General features: G+C 41.2%; 1 protein-coding gene across 3 annotated transcripts in view; it reads right to left on the reverse strand.

Annotated features, from left to right (window-relative positions):
- Positions 1 to 601: 601 nt before the first annotated feature.
- GLG1 (golgi glycoprotein 1) overlaps positions 602 to 17,452 on the reverse strand; it is an 81,903-nt gene continuing 65,052 nt past the window's right edge. For 2 of the 3 annotated variants that reach the window (XM_075160956.1, XM_075160958.1), the window contains 17 exons: positions 16,823 to 16,924; positions 14,746 to 14,899; positions 12,925 to 13,062; positions 12,006 to 12,092; positions 11,060 to 11,122; positions 10,288 to 10,401; positions 9,798 to 9,886; positions 8,817 to 8,934; positions 7,744 to 7,836; positions 7,053 to 7,190; positions 5,659 to 5,782; positions 5,161 to 5,303; positions 4,830 to 4,931; positions 4,076 to 4,183; positions 3,339 to 3,459; positions 1,377 to 1,483; positions 602 to 889 (listed from right to left, as the gene is read on the reverse strand). In XM_075160956.1, coding sequence (XP_075017057.1) covers positions 722 to 889; positions 1,377 to 1,483; positions 3,339 to 3,459; positions 4,076 to 4,183; positions 4,830 to 4,931; positions 5,161 to 5,303; positions 5,659 to 5,782; positions 7,053 to 7,190; positions 7,744 to 7,836; positions 8,817 to 8,934; positions 9,798 to 9,886; positions 10,288 to 10,401; positions 11,060 to 11,122; positions 12,006 to 12,092; positions 12,925 to 13,062; positions 14,746 to 14,899; positions 16,823 to 16,924 — 1,969 coding nt within the window. In that variant the 3' untranslated portion in view covers positions 602 to 721. Of the gene's footprint in view, positions 890 to 1,376; positions 1,484 to 3,338; positions 3,460 to 4,059; positions 4,184 to 4,829; positions 4,932 to 5,160; positions 5,304 to 5,658; positions 5,783 to 7,052; positions 7,191 to 7,743; positions 7,837 to 8,816; positions 8,935 to 9,797; positions 9,887 to 10,287; positions 10,402 to 11,059; positions 11,123 to 12,005; positions 12,093 to 12,924; positions 13,063 to 14,745; positions 14,900 to 16,822; positions 16,925 to 17,452 lie in introns of those variants that run through there. The other variant, XM_075160957.1, reaches the window with a different exon arrangement.

The following is a 17,452-nucleotide window of genomic DNA, read 5'->3' on the forward strand; positions in this document are numbered from 1 at the left end:
TCTACTGAAATACAAGTTGTACAGCTCACAGGAGTATTTGATCCTGGTCAGTATTTTATTCTATCTCGCGAGTGGCAGAGGAAGAAAGGGAGGACATCTTTTCAGCCAAAAAAATCCACAGTAACAAAAGCAGGATATTCACTAGAAGATGACACCAGTGACTGGTGTCCTTAGGTTGTCCAAGACTATGCTCTGAAGATGCTTTACATAAGATGAGCAAGATGTCCAAAACAAGGCCAACTGTGGTGTAAGATGCAATTTACCCTTTAATTTCCTGCCTCAATTTCACCCAGCCACAGAGGATGACTAGATTTCAGTATGAACCATTACCTAAATCATATAGTCGGTATGTCTTTCTTTAAAAATTTACTTAAAAACTGCTTGAGCTGCAGGTCATATCAGTCTCATCTGGAGAGTGAAGGCAGTTCCAACAGTACAATAGAGACTTGTCTACAGGCAGGTAAACGAGAGTCTGCTAACAAAGGGGTAACAAAAGCTGCTGGCTGGGCTGCCAATGTTGCACACAAACTTTCATAGGATGAAGATGTTGTGGATGAGATCCAGGATGGGAAAACTGAGCCAACACCTGCTGCTGTTCTAATTTTTTTTTTTTTTTTTTTTTTTATTCTCCTCTCACAAGAGGGGGTGGGTAGACTATACAGAGGAGGGCTGTACAAAACTGGGCACTGGGCAGGCATTTCTTCAGCAGGCAATCCAGGCTCTACCTGTCCTTGAGCTCTCTTGTCACCCGCTTGGTGATGCGTCCACACATCAGGCCGATCAGGAAGAGTACACAGATGCCGACCGTGATCACAGACAGTATGTAATTCTTGGACGGAGAGGTCATAACTTGCATGGCAAGGTCAGAAAAGCCTTCCGCTGGGGCAACCTGGAGGTGAGAAGGGAATAAATGAGCCAAGCTGTGCTTTCCACGTAACCCTCAGCCTTGGCACTTATCAGGTTTAGTCTCTGGCACTGCTATTGCCTCCTGTCATCGTCAGACTTGGCCTGAGCCACAAACAAGCAGGCCTGCAATGATGCATCTGAAGGAACTGCTGCTCAGGAGACAGCTTTGTAACGGGAAGTTCTGCTGACCCTACTTCATTGCCCCAGACCTTCTCTACAGGAGACCAAGCCCTGTGTGCACAAAAGACAGTTTAATTCTGCACTGTTGAGGATGCATCCCAGACACTGAGAGCAGAAGATACACAAGTTCAAAAAAGGAGACCCGATTTCAATTTTTCAGGGCCAAACTCAAAATGCAAGACTTCAGAGACAAGAATTTCATTACAGTTGAAGTTTTTCATAAATAGCTTGCAACAGAAAGATCCAACGCAAAAAAGGAAGTAGTTTACTGAAATCCTTTACATATTCACCTTTGCAGCATAGCTCCACATTTCAATACGATCATTAAGGCGTTTCTTGCATTCAGGCTGCAACCTCACACGCTTATCTTCCAGAGCTTCCATTAAGCATGACATTTCTGTAATGCGGAGAAGATGGTGTTACAAAATAGAAACAGTGGCTTCAACAACACGCTACGGAAAGGCTGCTGGAAAGGGACGCTTCAATTCTACTAAAGGCTGATGGTTATGCAGCTTTCTAAACAGACTAGCCAGCCTGACAGACTGTATACAAAGCCCTGTTGTACCCTTGAAGCTAGCAATTTCACTAAGATTCATGACTAATATTGCATTTTCAGGTGCAAGGAATTTTGACTTCCAAAAAGAAACTACACCATGTATGTAAGATGTAATTCATGTGATTTTATCAAGTCTTACAAATTTGCACCTTCAATGAGCTGTATTCTAAGTTCCATGCCACTATCCTTTATAGAGAACTAAGATCAAATTCAGCTCAGGAAAAAATACAGTGTATCTCCTTAGACTTGTTAGGAGTTTCTTTTGATCAACAAAACATTTTGGAAAGGTTTAACTTCCTGAGTTTTCGCACAGTCCTGTGCAAAGGAAATGGGATCACAATGTTCTGGGTGCCTACGGAGCGCCTTGGCTAATGCATAAGCTCTTTTATATGCTCATATGAGACACTGACATAAAATTTTGTATTTTATACTTATACTGCCTTACTTGAATAATCCCTAATTGGACGCTTTCTGCTTTGCAGTGAAGAGTTATTTTGTTCATAGCAAACAGGCTGCAAACTTTAAACTAACTCCAGATTTTTTAAACACAATTGTCAGTTCAAACACTGAGAGGCAGATCCCTCTCTGAGCTACAGACTTCTGCATACCTTCAGTGCAAACACGTCAGAACACTCATCAAAAACACACAAAACAGGAATAAATAAAGGATATCCAGAATTTCAGAAAGGCATTCAGTAACCAGCATGAAAGATAATGATCAGGAAAATACTTGGCTGCTATTTTTAATGCCAGATAAACTCAAGAAGGATGCGAAAGTTCAGAACTTTTTTCCTCACCAGCTTTCCTTAAACAGCCATACATACTATCCAGCTAGCTAACGTAACAGCACTAACAAAGTGCAAGAGCTTGACCTCAAACAGGAAAAGAATGGGGTAGGAAATACTTAAATAAATGATGTTTCAAGTGGTCTGACCTGATGAACTCAGTCTTAGGGGACTTGGAACAGCTGATGAAGTCTCAAAGCCTTTAGCTGCTACGTGAACTTAGCAAACATGGTAAGATTACCCTCTGTAATATCGGAAAAGAAAAAACTGGCATACTTAAGCAGAGAAGAAAAAAGAGGATCAAAGGACTTCAGTTTAATGTTGTCTGTCAAAAATACTGAAACAAAAAAGCCAACCATGGACAAAGACTGACATAAAGGAAGAAGGACCAAGGGGATTATCTAAGAATGAATCTTGTGAAACCAAATTGATTTGCTTCTGTAAGAGAAGCAGTTTAGTTCCAGGGAAGCTTTTGATGCAGTCTGATATAACACTGTGATAAGTAAGCTTGGGAGCTGTATCCCGTGTGAAGTGATACATGTACTTCAGTCCATGTGTATTAAGAGCTCGTTTTCAACAGGATTTAACTGAGGAGGGATTTTACAGAAGGGTTACGGATCCGGTATCACACACTATTGTCAGTAATCATATGAATGACAGAATATAAAATATACTCATTAATAAGGCTGCAAGGACGTTATATCAGGATTGAAGAACTGGTCCCACCTTGGGCACAAGGAAGGACTTCTTGATAGCCATCTTCTAGTGGCATCTACCACCTCTGCAGCCATTCCACTTCATCACCCACAAAGGACTGGCGAAAAGATCTGGTACTTAAGATAAGCTGCATTCTCTTACCAGCATTAAGGCCCTCAGGACTGAGAGGTTAGAGTAAAAGCAGGAGCACTTACGGCGTCCTCTCCCTGGGGGAATGGCAGCACAGTGGTGTTTGATGTCTAGGGCACAGGCTGTGTGGAGCACTGGGTCAACAAATATATCCGCTTTGCTTTCTTTCAGCATGTTGAGCACTTCCTAGGGGGGGGAAATTACAAGTACATCTCAAAAAAAGGAGAGAGAACAAAACTCATACTGCTCAATGTTTCTTTTTAAATCATGAGAAAAAACACCACTGTCCCTGGATGAGGCTGTGAATGCTGGTTTAGGCTGGATTAAATGTCCTGGTTTATAAGGGTTACCATAGTTATGGTCATTAAAATACCCATATTAATCTAAAATACAAAGTCGATATGCCAGGGTTACTTCAGTTCGAACTGAAATAAGGTGCCATAGCCATGGGGGCAACTTATACAGCCCTTGATCATAGCCAGTGCCTAGGTCACACCCAGCACTCAGGAAGTCTGCAACAGAGACAGCGACAGAAAACAGATTAATAACAAGAAACTTTGGCAACCATAATCAAGAAAGGATCAAAGCCTGGAATTGCAAAGGAGGCACTGTCGGCACAATTTTCACTGGCAAATTGAAATTGAATTGAATCGCTGCAGGCCAGAACTGAGATGCGTAAGAAAATTCGCAGAGCTCTGGCTTCATACTAGCTAGAATATGGCCTGGGCTGTGATCTGGAAAAATGACCGACTTCTGCAGGGACGGGATGCCTTTTAGAGCACATACAATTTATTTTCTGTACCTTCTTGCACATTTCAGTTTTTATTTTCAGCAGATTCACTTTCAGACATTCTTCCACCTGCCCAGTCTGCTCCTGAGCCGCTGCTTCTTCCGCACACAAGCTGGAAATCTATTTTGAAAAAGGTATTTTAACATAAGTAGTTCACAACAATTATTCTGCCTTTTAGCACATTTATATCTCAATACATTAGTTCATCGCAGGGCGCAGCTGGAGGACACACAATGAGATACTTTCCTCCCCAGATATCCCCAGAGCCAAACGCAGCCTGGCTCATGCAATATGCATACCCTTCGAAACCCAACAGCACGAAGCCAGTATTACTGTACTGAGAGGATGGCAGGGAGCAAAACAGCATAGAAATAATGCTAAGATATGAAATAAGCAATACTTGAGACATAGCTGATTTGGCTCTCAAAAGTGAAAGCTCAAAATCTGACTGTATTCCAGCTAAGGTTGACAAGACCAGAGAACTAGCACACATTTTTTTTTTTACAACAGGAAAGCAGTATTTTTCAATAGGCATGAGTATTGATGAGATCCAAGTTAATATAAATTAACTTTATATTAGCACTGCACAGGAAACTGCAATTCTTGCACTGGACAAAAATCACAAGCAGAGAACTAGCTAGAAGCAGTTCAAAGGTGTTTTTTGTTTGTTTTAATTATCAGGATAGTTCATGTTTTAAGAAACAAAATCTGTTTCATGAAGGGAGTTTTCATCCCGAAAACGTAGCTGCTGAGCTACTTCTCCTACCTCTTCAGAACAGTGCATCTGAAGTTGGGGATCCAGCCGATAATCAAGAGCCGATTCCTGGATTATCACTCGGATTTGGTCCTCGCAGTCTGGAGAGAGACGCTATTAAGCGGAGAAAGTCATTAACCCACTCAACGACCTTTATTTTCATAAATCAATCACCTTGCATTTTGACCTGTGTATTCTGTAGCACTTGCGTAAAAACTCATTTACGTACAGCCTGTTACATACATTGAACACACCACAAGCCCGAGTTTGATTTGTTATTCAGTGACTGTTGCTCAGCAAAATCCTGCACAGTTTCTCCTTTGCACGCACCAGCTCTACTCACCTGGTCTGCATATTTCAACTTCAGGCATGAGATGACTTGTCCTTCCAACTCTGTATCATCCTTGGCCCTATTCAGGATATTTTGGCAGAATTTCGGTATGTCTGCTTTGCACGCCTTCCTGAGCACTGGATTTAAGCGGTAATCTAACCGGGAAAGATGACAGAACTTCATTAGACTACACATCTCTTCAGATTACAGAACATAACACTCCAAAAGAGATTTGACAGAAGTTTCCTGGATGACATTGTACCACCAATAAATTTAATTTTCGGGAAAAATATTATTATTTTCACCACAGAATTTTAACTTGTGAGGTAAGAGCTTCAGGAATAAAGTGGATCCAATAACGCATGCTGACCCTCAAGAACTTGAGTGAGTAAAGTCAGTGTGTGCAGTGACAACCATGAAGGAGAACAAAACAAAGCAAATATTCTTTCAGCCATGCAGACCACCCAACAGCGCAGGCAGGTAAGTTACGTTTTTTTCAGAAGAGGATACCTGTGTTCTGTGTAATCTGGCGCTTGGTAATCATTTGCTTGCATTTAGGATCCATCACTTCACTGTTCTTGTTTTGTTTCAAACACTGCAACATATTTTTTGAGTCTGCCTCTGGACAAAACCGCTACAAAAAAAAAAAACACCCCAAGTTTCATCACTAAGCACTTGGAAAAAAACCAAACAACTATATTCATGGAAGAGAATAACCACCTGCCCAACCCAGAGGTACACAGACACACTCCCTAGCCCCAACATCTCCTATGAAAAAGAACAGTGCTACTTTCTAAATTGACTATGGGCATGAATATCTCTGCTTATGGACTGGCTTCTAGGCACCAGCTTGTGTTGGCAGTATCAAAAGCAATTTGCCTTTATTTTCTATTCTTAAGTTAAAGCAAGAAGTGCCCAGCAAATTAGGTCTCATACCCAACTACTTTCACTCCCCTTTATTTTAGAAACTAAAAAGGGAATCTTTTAAGTCTATACACGTACCACTGTTCTGCATAAATGCTGGCTGGACAAAGCGACAGGTAAAGGCTTCATTAGTAACACTCAGGACAAAGTTAAGACCATACAGAACGAGAAAGCAGAGAACAGCTCACTGATACTAATTTGCCCATTCCCACCCTGAATTAGATAGTCAAAAGTGAAGCAGCTTACCCAAAATTCAGACCAAGGTACTAATTTCTTTTGTTAAAACTAATTCTGTGGGTGTAAGATAAGGTTGTTCCATCTTCTAATCCTCACCGTTTTGGTGAGGTTACAGGTCTTTCTCTAAAAGCATAAGTCTGTACTGGAGAGCAATACATTCTCAAGAAGGCCACAAGTGTGCATCCAGACCACACACACTAGTGTTTCAGGGCTTGCAATTCTGGCTACTGTGCAAGAGTATCTTGTATTAACATTCAGTGCTGCTTTCCACGTGGTACCACTTTAAGCCAGCATTTCTAATTTTCAGTTTTGCATGATTTTGCCTGCTTTATCAAGTTTGATGAAAGTCTGTGTGCACCAAGGTCAGCAGTGAACTGAAGATGTTACTCCTCTCTGTAATCGTAACTTCTTCACCTTTGCTAAAAGCCAATCCAAATCCAAACCGACTGGATGAAAACTGTATTAGAGGCCTCAGCACAGACTTCCTCCTCAATTCTGATGGCAGTTAGGAAGAAATTTATTAGTGCACAGGCTTTGATCAGATATTTGGAGGAAGTAAATTCGAAGAGACCTGAAGAAACCTCAGCCTGATTCAGAGTTAAGAAACCGACTACTTTGCAAAAAAGCAATCGTACTTCTGAAACAACACAGCAGTCTTGTAAACAAGCCTTTATGAGAAGCTCAAAACCGATAGAGCTCTTATATCCCAACCTCACCCTCTTAAATCAGCACACTACCATTACCTTGATCATCTGCTTGCAGACTCTCATGAGTGTGTAGTCCAGTTCTGGATCCATCATCTCTGTCTCCTGCAGTTTAAACACCTTCTGGTGGCACCGGGTACTCAATTGCTTCTTGATTTCTTTCAGGCATTCAATAATCTACAACACAATATTACAACCGCAACAGACACATTGTTGATATGGTTCTGTCATACGCTGCTCAAAACGCACAGCTATGTGTTCCCCTAACGGCTATCTTCACCTGATTTATGCAGTTAAGTCCCCAATGCCTAGATTTTATCAAAAGTCATTACCAATGCTTATTTCCAGGACTTGCTTTAAGCTCATCTTTTCTCACAAAGATTTAATGAGATGAAGAGGGCCACCTGGACTTACTCCAAAACGCCAAACCTTATCTTGCAGACATTATGCTTAAGAAATCTTTAGCAACATTTGCAGTAACCAGCTGCTAATAGCTTAAAACTAGCATTAACCGAGGAATGAACTGCTCACAGCATTGCATTCACCCAATATTAATGCTTGTGAACCAGTGGGGAAAAAAAAAACATTATGCTCCAAAATACTAACGAAAGATTTCAGTGGTATCAAAATGAAAACCTAACGCTGCACTCACAGGGGCAAAAGTGTTCTTCAAAAGTTTTCTGAAATGAAAGTACAAATTAAGTTGTAAATTATTAATAAAATCCATTACCTGAGCATTGCCATAGGGCACGTTTTGGCAGTAATTCTTGATGTCACTTTTACAAGCCTCATACAGTTCTGGTTCAAGTCTGATATCCTCGGTCTGCAGGATAAATGACAATATGAACTTAAGTAGGACTCTAATGACTATTTTACTTTGTTAATCTATTAACTAGAACCCTCTACTCACAAAAAGCAAGCAACTCTCACAACACGCCGCTCAGTTTCTTTGAATTTAAGGGTCTTGGGTGTGAGAAGTGGTGTTAGCAGGAAATCAACTGGATCAGTTGGCTTTTTACACTGAAGAAAGGGCTTAAACCGAATTTTAGAGCTGGCAAGTTGTTTCCACTGCTCCTCCTAAAAGGGGCATTGACACAAATGTTCAAGACAGCCGAAATATTTTCATGTGACAGCTAACGGACGTATTAATAACCACTCATCTGTTGGGTGATCTGGAGGATGTGAACGAAGTTTCCTGCTTTTAGTGATGCCCAGCATTTGAATTATTCCATACAAAGGCAAGAGTGCTGCATCTTCTGACATGGGCCTACTTAAGGTGAAGCTTTAACACCCAAACAATATCTACTGGACAAAGACCTCACAAGTTTATTGCTGCAAGCACTGCAGCAGGAAGCTGAGAGGCAGCCTTGCCTACCAGAACAAATACTACTCTTATTTATCCACTGAGCAACTTAGAGCAGCTGGAGTCGTGTTGCTTCATCTGTGCTTGTTTCCTCAGTCTGTAAAATGAAGCTTTTATTCTCTCCTAGAGGACTTTAAGGACATCAGCATGTGTAGCACATGGCTATCTAACACTAAACATAGTCACTTCTAGCTGAAATTCCAATGATCATTTAGCTTGCCTTAGCCTTCATGAGACTATATTTAAGGCATTAAAGTAGACGATCATTACTTTGACCGTGAAGGGCAATTGAGCCTGGTGTTCTAAGAAGAGTGGAAAAAATAAATTAGATACATCTTACAAATGAGCTTCCTTTTTTTCCAGGGTGGACAAACCAAGAAGCTTTAATTCAAGGACCTCGCCAGAAGAGCAGGCAGATCAAGAGTTTCATGCATGTTTACCATCTCTAGCTCCTCAACACGCAGCTGTTTGCGGCACTTCAGAGAGACCCTGTGCTCCTTGGCATCCTGCAAAGTATCATTGCGCACAGTTGTGCTCAGACAGATCACTACATCCACCCTGCAGAAAAGAAAACAGCTTTTTACTCATACACCCTTCACTTAGACCAGCCAAGATTGGTGTTGGATCACCACAGCAGAGAAATTGACCCCAAGAATCCAAACACAACGTAAAGTCCTTGTGCATCTATGCTTACTTGTAGCCTGGGTACAGCTCTAGGTAGAGTAACTGGATCACAATTAAAACCTAAATCTGATGCTATCTAATTGGAGTCTAGATCAGCAGACAGGAAGATATTAAAAATCCCATCACACCCCTGCCCAGCAAGACTTCTGCTCTTAAGTCATTTCTTAATCTCAGAAATAGATGAAGGTCAATACCTACATGGCATTGCAAGCAATCCTTTTGCATTATGGGAACAGCATTTATATCACAAAATGCAAATAGTCTTGCTATCCATGAACAGGATTGACCTTGTGTGTAGTTTACCCTGATGTCATTGCAGTAGGCCATTAAAAAAACCCTTATACTGAAATGAATAAACCAGCTAAAACAAGTGGGATATTTTCCCTTCCCAGATCAGCAACTGGAACAACGGTAGCCTGCATCTTAAAAGACAATGAATCCAGCAAGGACATAAAACACCCTGGGACATGCAGTCCACTAATCGTAATCATTAGCTATTTTCAGAGCAAGAAAAATAAAGAGGACAGGCTTGTATGCAAGAGTAAAGCAGAAGTAATTTTAAAGAGGCAGGCAATGCCTCTACCTTAAGCATCTGCAGAACACAGTCACTAAGGGAAAACACACCAAACAATCAGTCTTTAAAGGAAGTCCAGCGTTTTCTGTCCTATCACGAAATATCCTGTAACGTTATTACATATTTATACAATCAGATTGCTCTTTGGTCAGGTGCTACGTACTTTTTTTTGATGTTGGGGCAAAGTTTCAGCACATCCTCCTTGCAAGCCATTTTAAACTTGTATGAGAACCTAAAATCTTTCATTTGAACCTGCAAGAGAGAAATGAGAAAAACAACTTTGGTCACCCTGAGGAAAAAAAAAAAAAAGAAAAGTGCTGCCCAAAAGAACACTTGTTGAATCATATAATAAGCAAATGCTTTTGTCCACAACTTATTAATGTGGAAGCAAGGGGAACGCTGCACTGCTGAAGAAGCTGGGACCCTATCTACCATACGCCGGGAAGGACAGACAGCCTGAAAATAAATCATCTCCAGAAATTACCATTTATGACCAGGCATGCAAGCACAACCGTCTGAATTCACAAGAGCATTTTAAGTACAGTGGGAAATCAATCTCAAAGAAGGAGGGGTTTCATAATTAGCTAATTCCTGTCAACACCCTCAACGAACAGAACAGGCTTCCACTGATAGCAGAGAAAAGCACTGCTTACCAGCTGGAAATGAGTAACTCCGATTGCACATTTTTCATTCATTTCCTTCTGGTGTTTGTTCTGTATTAGACACTCCATCAGGTCCCCAGAATCAATCTGGTTATCTGCAACCTCCTGAAGAAGAGATGAAAGGCTTAAAAATGAGCTACTCTTACAAGTCATCATTTTTATGCTCCTTTAGCCCACTGTGACCAGGAAATAATAGAACTTGCAGTGCCACTCTATTGTGAGCTTACGCTCACCATTAACCGACCACCCGAGAGTTCTACCACATAAGTATTTATAGATATAGTTCAGAAAAGAATCACCTCAGGCACACACACACTTTAGACTCAGGAGAACATACTGCAGAGCCTCAATGCTTACATGAAGTATTACAGCTAGGTCCTTCATTGCTATTTAACTACTCAATCCTAGAGCAATGCAAGAAGTTATTTCAGCAATGCTGAGCAGTTGCACAGAGTGGAGTGGCGAGACACACTGCTTGCGGGCAAGGGGGAAGGAAAAAGTTTAGTTTTTAACCCACTGTAAAGAGTGATTTTTCCAATTCCAGGGCTTTTACGGTAGGGCTCTGACAACAGCAGAAGTACTAAATGGAACTAAGAATTTTTGTTTTAGGGTGGTTTTTTAATTAAAAAGACTTTTGTAACTGCTTACATCTGATTTTACTTTTGAGGTGTAGCAAGTACACTAAGAACTAATACTAAAAACCTCTAACCTTTCCCACACTGTTTTCTCCCCAAAGATATCCACACTATTACGGAGTACTCACATGACAGAACGTCTGGATAATGGGCTCACATGCTCTCATCAGCAAGGCTTCAATTTGAATGTCCTGCAGAAAACATGCAATATTTCATTTTCACAGTGAATGGACAAGAAAAAAGGGTCTGAAAAAAACCTGCAATAACAAGATAAACTCAACCCAGTTTACAGGGTTTTGAAAGATGCAATCCAGACAGCTTTGCCCTTCAGTTCTGGAAACCCTAGGGTTCATTCTTGCCGACAATGTGGCAAATGCAAGACAAGCCTTCCAGCTTAAGGGAAGAGCCTGGTCTCCACAGAAATTCATTGCTTGGATATTTCAGCCAATCTCCTCTGAACTGGATGTTACAGCACTAGAAATCACTTTACACCTAGGCAGGAGTTAAAGATTAACGATAGTTATGAACAAACCATTTTGTAACCACTGGAAGGAAGCTTTCCCTAGGGCACAATGTAAATTTTAAGAGATATGGGGAACAGTTTGGGACAAGATAGTCAAATATGCAGCTTCATAAAATAAGTAAAGCTGCTGACCTCACTGAAAACCTCTAATGATGCACCTGGCAGTTACTTCTTGCAAAATTTTTGGGACAGGGAAGTTGCAATATGGTACTCAAAACTACTTGCAAGCAATACCAAAAAATGAAGTCCCATGACACATCTTGACTTGTACCAAAGGTAACTGGGTTACCTGTGGAAGAAATCCTAGCTTCAGTACCATAACTGATTTTAAGCAGGAGGAATGTAATCACCAGCCTAAAATCCTGAACCGTCGTTCAGTTCTCTTCCTCAAGAACCCCACATGAAAACTTACATTGTACGGGGTAGAACGGATGGTCTCTGCTTGATCCCAGAGAGCTGCATTTCTGCAGCTACTCTAACCTCACTTTCCTCATCAATGTCAAAATGACATGCTCAACTCTTCCCTTTATCCCAGGCTGAAAACCGCTCACCTCGGACTCCAGCTCAGTGAGGTTTCCCACTATGTCTCTGCAATCAGACACCAAGTCATCAAGATGGTCCTGAAGGCATTCCAGCTCCTACAAAAACAGACATTTTAGTGTGTGATCCAAGAACCCAATTTGAAAATTTGGGCTTGAAATATTGTAACACATGTGGAACTGCCCTCCTCCTTGTAAAGTCCTAAGTCTCATTTAATCCCACTTCTCTGCTGGCACTCCGAGAACACATTTAGGTAGTACTGATTGAGAATGTTGGTCTAGGACGTTACCGCTTGTTCTCAAAAGCTGCATGATGTGCTTTCTCTTCTGGAACATCACATTTAATTTGGCCTTCACATAACCTTAATGAGAGGTTAATTACCCAACTACAACCTGTGATGGGCACTTCAAAAAGACAGTGGTGTACGCTCTACTGCATCTGCTGTAGAATAGCTCCTCCCCTACAGCTATGCTAGGGCACAGCAATTTAACATGAAAGTATTTGTTGAAACTTTGTTAAGTAGCAGCAGATGTTAATTCAGTTTTGTATAAACACAGGAAGCATGTCAGTATTTGCCAAATGGAAATGGGATAAAGTTTATGTGGGAAATGTCAAGCTTGTAATAGAATATTACAAATAAGAGTCAGGGTGGGATTGCTTCATTGAAGTCCTTCTTGTTAACTATCCCCTTTCCCCTTCTCATTCCGCTACACATTTGAACCTCCTGAAGCCACGCAGTAGGTGCAAAGCTTCTTCGCATCACCTCCGACTCTCAGTCTAGTGTAGATGATGTTTCAAACTGCACACATTTTTAATATATTCTCAGGTATAGAGAGACAGCTAACAACAAGATGTCCCTTTATCCCCTTTTTTGCCCTTCCCACCCCTCCAGCTTTGCAAACAAAGTAGCAGTGTTACTGCATACAGTACCTGCCCTGTCTCTGTTTTTTCACTGCACCACTTCCCTAAGTCAATCATGCACTTGTCCTGGAGGGCTGGGTCCAGCTTCACATCCATGGCACGCTGATGGAGGATTCTCTGGACCTCTGCTCTGCACTCTCGCGATAGCTGCAAAGAGGGCAAAGAGCGTTTAGCATATAGGGTCTCTAAATCCGTACAACGCAAACAAGATGCTATCAGGTGAAGTACTGAGAGTGACCATGAATGCCATCAGCAATCCCAGAAAGTACAGAAGAAGTCCTGTACTGCTCAGCATGAGGCTGCTGGGGCCCCCCCAGGCAATCCAGGCTCCAAGAGTTTGGAGCTTTGTCATGTAGTTTGGAGGAAGGCTCCTTTCATTCCACTAAAATAAATCTCACACTCTTAAACCTTCACTTTCCTTTTGAAATGAGATGTCAAAGCAGGTCCCTAGATTATCTGCTGCACTGCCCCTTTCATTCAAAGCTACAGACTGCTTCTGGAGAAGAAAGTCAAAATAGCTCATGCCCTCAATACCAAAAGGGAAGCTCAGAATGAGGCAATATAGTCCAGTTGTAATTTCTTCTCAGCAATCCCAGAGCACATCAGAGCACATCAGAGCCAACATTTGCCAAGACTGAGGAAGAAACAAATTGTAGAAAATCCAGGGATACTGCAGACCTAAAATGCAACAGTCAAAGCTTAAAACTTCATACATTTAAAAATCCAAACCACTGGAAGTTACCTAGCATTTTGTGGACAGCACTGGAAAAAAAGTACAGATCTAACCTCGGAGGAGTTTGCTTTCAAATGCTAAATCTCAAAATGACAGCTGCTCCCTTAGCCTACTTTCCACAAGAAAAACACATTTAAAAGCCTTTTCTCTCTCTGATAGATTATTTGCAGGTTGGCTATTGATTTCTTTGGTCAGCACTAATATAAAATGGAATTAAAAAGTCTCAACTCAGCAGACTAAGAAACTGCATTAAAAAAAAATTATTCCTAAAAGAGAGATGCTTTCAATCAATACTTGACCTCTGCCACAAAAGACCTTTTAAATCAAGCTGTAGAAATTAATTTTTAAGCCAGGCCATTGTGTAAACCCACCAACTCCTAGGGGCTGTGTACATTACAGTGCCAAAAGAAATGGAACCGAGTACCCAGCTGCTTTCAAGGGAGTGCCTGGATAAAGGCACGAGAGGGCAGCAAACTTGAAAAGAGTAGCTCTGAACCAAACGGATGTGATTATAGTGGATCTCCAGATTGCACGGCAGCAAGCCAGATCCCTACTGTCATCTTTAAAGACAGCATAAGCACATTTACCAGTACAGTATGCTCCAAAGAACTGAAAGGATGCTTTATATCAGTGGGAAAAATTTAATGGGGTATAATCTGAAGTTGTACTCAAATCAAAACTTAATTAGAAACAGCCTAGGAAAGCTGGGCTTGGAACTCCTTTTTGCATAAAACCAATCTTGCAGCTATGCTAGCTATCTACAAGGAATCGCATTCCTCTTTGGAAAGACAAGGGGGAGGACTTGCACTGTGTCTGAACAGACATACACAAGTTGCTGTCAGCACACAGTTCCCCCTGCGGGCAATTGGCACATCCTGATGTGGCTATTTTGCCTTACCAGAACAACAAGATAGACCTTCAAGGCACACTTGAGGAGGAGCCGGGCATCGGAAGCAGTGCAAATATCATCTACGGTAAATGCTTTTAAGTAGCTTTTGCGAGTTCTTGCACTTTTAGCACAGCGTGTCCAACTTCCAAACGTATGTACAACCCTTCTATCACAGATCAAAGAGTAGTAGTTGCACTCTAGCACTTACCCTCCTTCCTTGCTCCTCTGTGCGGTACGCATGCCTGTACAAGCAGGAGAAAACAGCCCCTGGAGGCATCAGCTCACTAGTCTCATTCCAGCCATGGGTATGGCAGAGACGGGAGGCATCTCCCTGACACTTGCGGTAAAGGACTGTATCCAATCTGCAAACAGAAAAGTTATCACTAGCACTTTGTTCAAACCTTTAACGTTTTTCATATTCTGAAATGCTTTTGAGGCAGAAAAATCTACTTCAGGTTTCATACACCACCACATCATTTAGCAGCGGTGTTTAACCAACTGAACCAACAGGTGGCAAAATGCCTGTCACTCCATTTGGAATCAACTCCCTAACATTGCAAAAATACACCAAGATCTTTAATTACAGATTAAATCTTCAACGTTTCTTGAAGCGCCTCCCATTCTCTTCTGCAGCATGCCAGCCAAATGCTGACACATGAGAAAAGAAATCATCTCCTTGATGTCCTAAAGCAGCAGAAAGGCAGGTACATACCATGTTTTGCTTGTATAACATCTTACATGTACTTTGTACTGCTGCCATTTTGAAATGCCAGTTTCATAAAAATCTGAGTTAGATTAATTATTGTCTGCTCTGGATCTGAGCTAATTGAAGACTCAGCATGCCTTGCTTTTGCATACAAAAAAACTGCAAGTGCAGATCTCTTAATATGACATCTAATTACATTAAAACTAAGTGAGATATTGCCAACTTTCCAAAATGGAGACTTCACTAACAGCACTTTAGAAGGCAAACATCAAGTGGTATCAGTGGACACAATTATATAGATAATGATAAAAGTAGTAAGAAAACCATTTCTACTCCGTGCATCTGTGCTAGGCACACAGTTAATACAACAGTTTTCATAAGCCAGTTTTAGGAAACAGTGGTTAAACAAGAAAGATGAGCTAATGTTGCCCAGTCTGCAACATGAATTAGAATTATCTTTACTCCCAGCAAAATGCAAATACTCAGTCTCACTTCTTCCAATCGCTTAAGTTTGGCTCAAGCAATGAATTACCTGCTGGAAACATGGCACAGGCAGGAGAACCAGCAATGAAGGGAAACAGGAAGACCAGGAAAAAAAGTTAAAGTATTCTTGTCTACCTATGGAGACAGTTATCGAGATGACAAAATAAACAGCCACAAAGCCCTAAACTCTCTGGTCCATGAAGCCCCATGTATTTCAAAAGCAGAAGGTTCACAGAGCATGTCAGCTCTTAACTACTGGCAATGCTGCCCATAGATACAGCTTCGTGTCAGATTTTCTTAATGTTTGATTTGAATACCCTTTGCAGTAATCAAAGCTCGTGACTTCTTGCCTTACACTCCTTGTGGTCACTGAGAACAATTATTCCACGTCTTGAAGTAACCCCACTTGATGTACGCTACTTCCTCACCTCTCAGTCTTCTCCAGAAGAACAGCCAAACACTTTTTCTTTCCTCACTGGTCATGTTTATCAAATTTACACTCTCCTCATCTTAACCCACACATACACAGGGGCTCTGTATATATTTAAAACAAAGCACTGCCATCTTTGGATGAGAAAGTTGGAAAAGCAGTGCTCCAAAGGGAATTACACCTGCTCTACAGGCTGTAATCACACCTAGAAATTTTTAAAAAACGCAGAAATGGGAGCAGGGAGCTTCTCACACAGTGTGTCTTTGTTATACTTAGTAGCTTGGGTTTTTTAACTTCCAAACGGAAGCGCTCAGAGCAGATAAAACTGGCTGCCACCTGCACAGAAAGGGACCTTCAACTTCAGTATGGCCTGAGAGACTTCTTTTAATTAAAGATGCATTGAATTTCAGAGCTCAAACTTGAGTTGCTTTTTAGGGTTGCATTATTTCTAAGTGAGTATCTGATTTAAGTGGGCATCACTTACTTTTTCTAAGCAGCTTTTGATTCTGCTGTTCTAGACAGGCATTAGTGCCCTACAGACCTGGCATGCTTAAAAGTCCTCTTATGAACAAGCATAAGCTATACTGCTTTACAAGGAACTGCTAATGCTTACAAACACTGAATACAAGCATCAAGTGAGGATAAATCTTGTTTTACAGTACTCACTTCCAATCACGAGATATAAAATACTGGAGCTCCAGGAGCCTATGCTCACAGTCCTCTACCATCTTCTCGGTATACAAGTGCTCCATCAGGCAAGACAGAATCCTGCAAACAGAAGAAAAAAGTTAGGCAACAGACTGTTATAATCACGCTGAGCTTCCTTGTAACAGTTGGTGTTGCCAAATCAGTCTTTCCAATGAACCATAGATAAGACATTCAAACACAGTGAAGATCTTTCTCTTCCTTCAAAAAGATTACATCTAAACCAACTGTCTACCACATTTGTACCCTCTTAAATTCCATTGTTTTAGTTATCTCAGCAAGTCTGACATACGACAAAATCATAAGAAATATTTTACATAAAATCCAGCTCAGGAGACAACATGCATCAGACTTGAAGATAAAGGAGACATTTCTCTCTGCAGTATGGGTTTGCTTAACCGGCCTTTCAAGGCTTGTTACTTTTCTTTGTGATATTGCTAAAGACTTATGTAGTAAGAGAAATGAGCACATCAAGTGTTGCAAATTTAATCTAAGCACCTGAGACAACTACATCCTTCACCAGTGCTAAACCAGCCCTGTTATAAAAATACTAGCCTGCTTATACGGCCAGAAGGAAGACAGAGCTCGGTT

This window comes from Calonectris borealis, chromosome 12 (assembly GCF_964195595.1).
Source record: "Calonectris borealis chromosome 12, bCalBor7.hap1.2, whole genome shotgun sequence".
Lineage (NCBI taxonomy): Eukaryota > Metazoa > Chordata > Aves > Procellariiformes > Procellariidae > Calonectris > Calonectris borealis.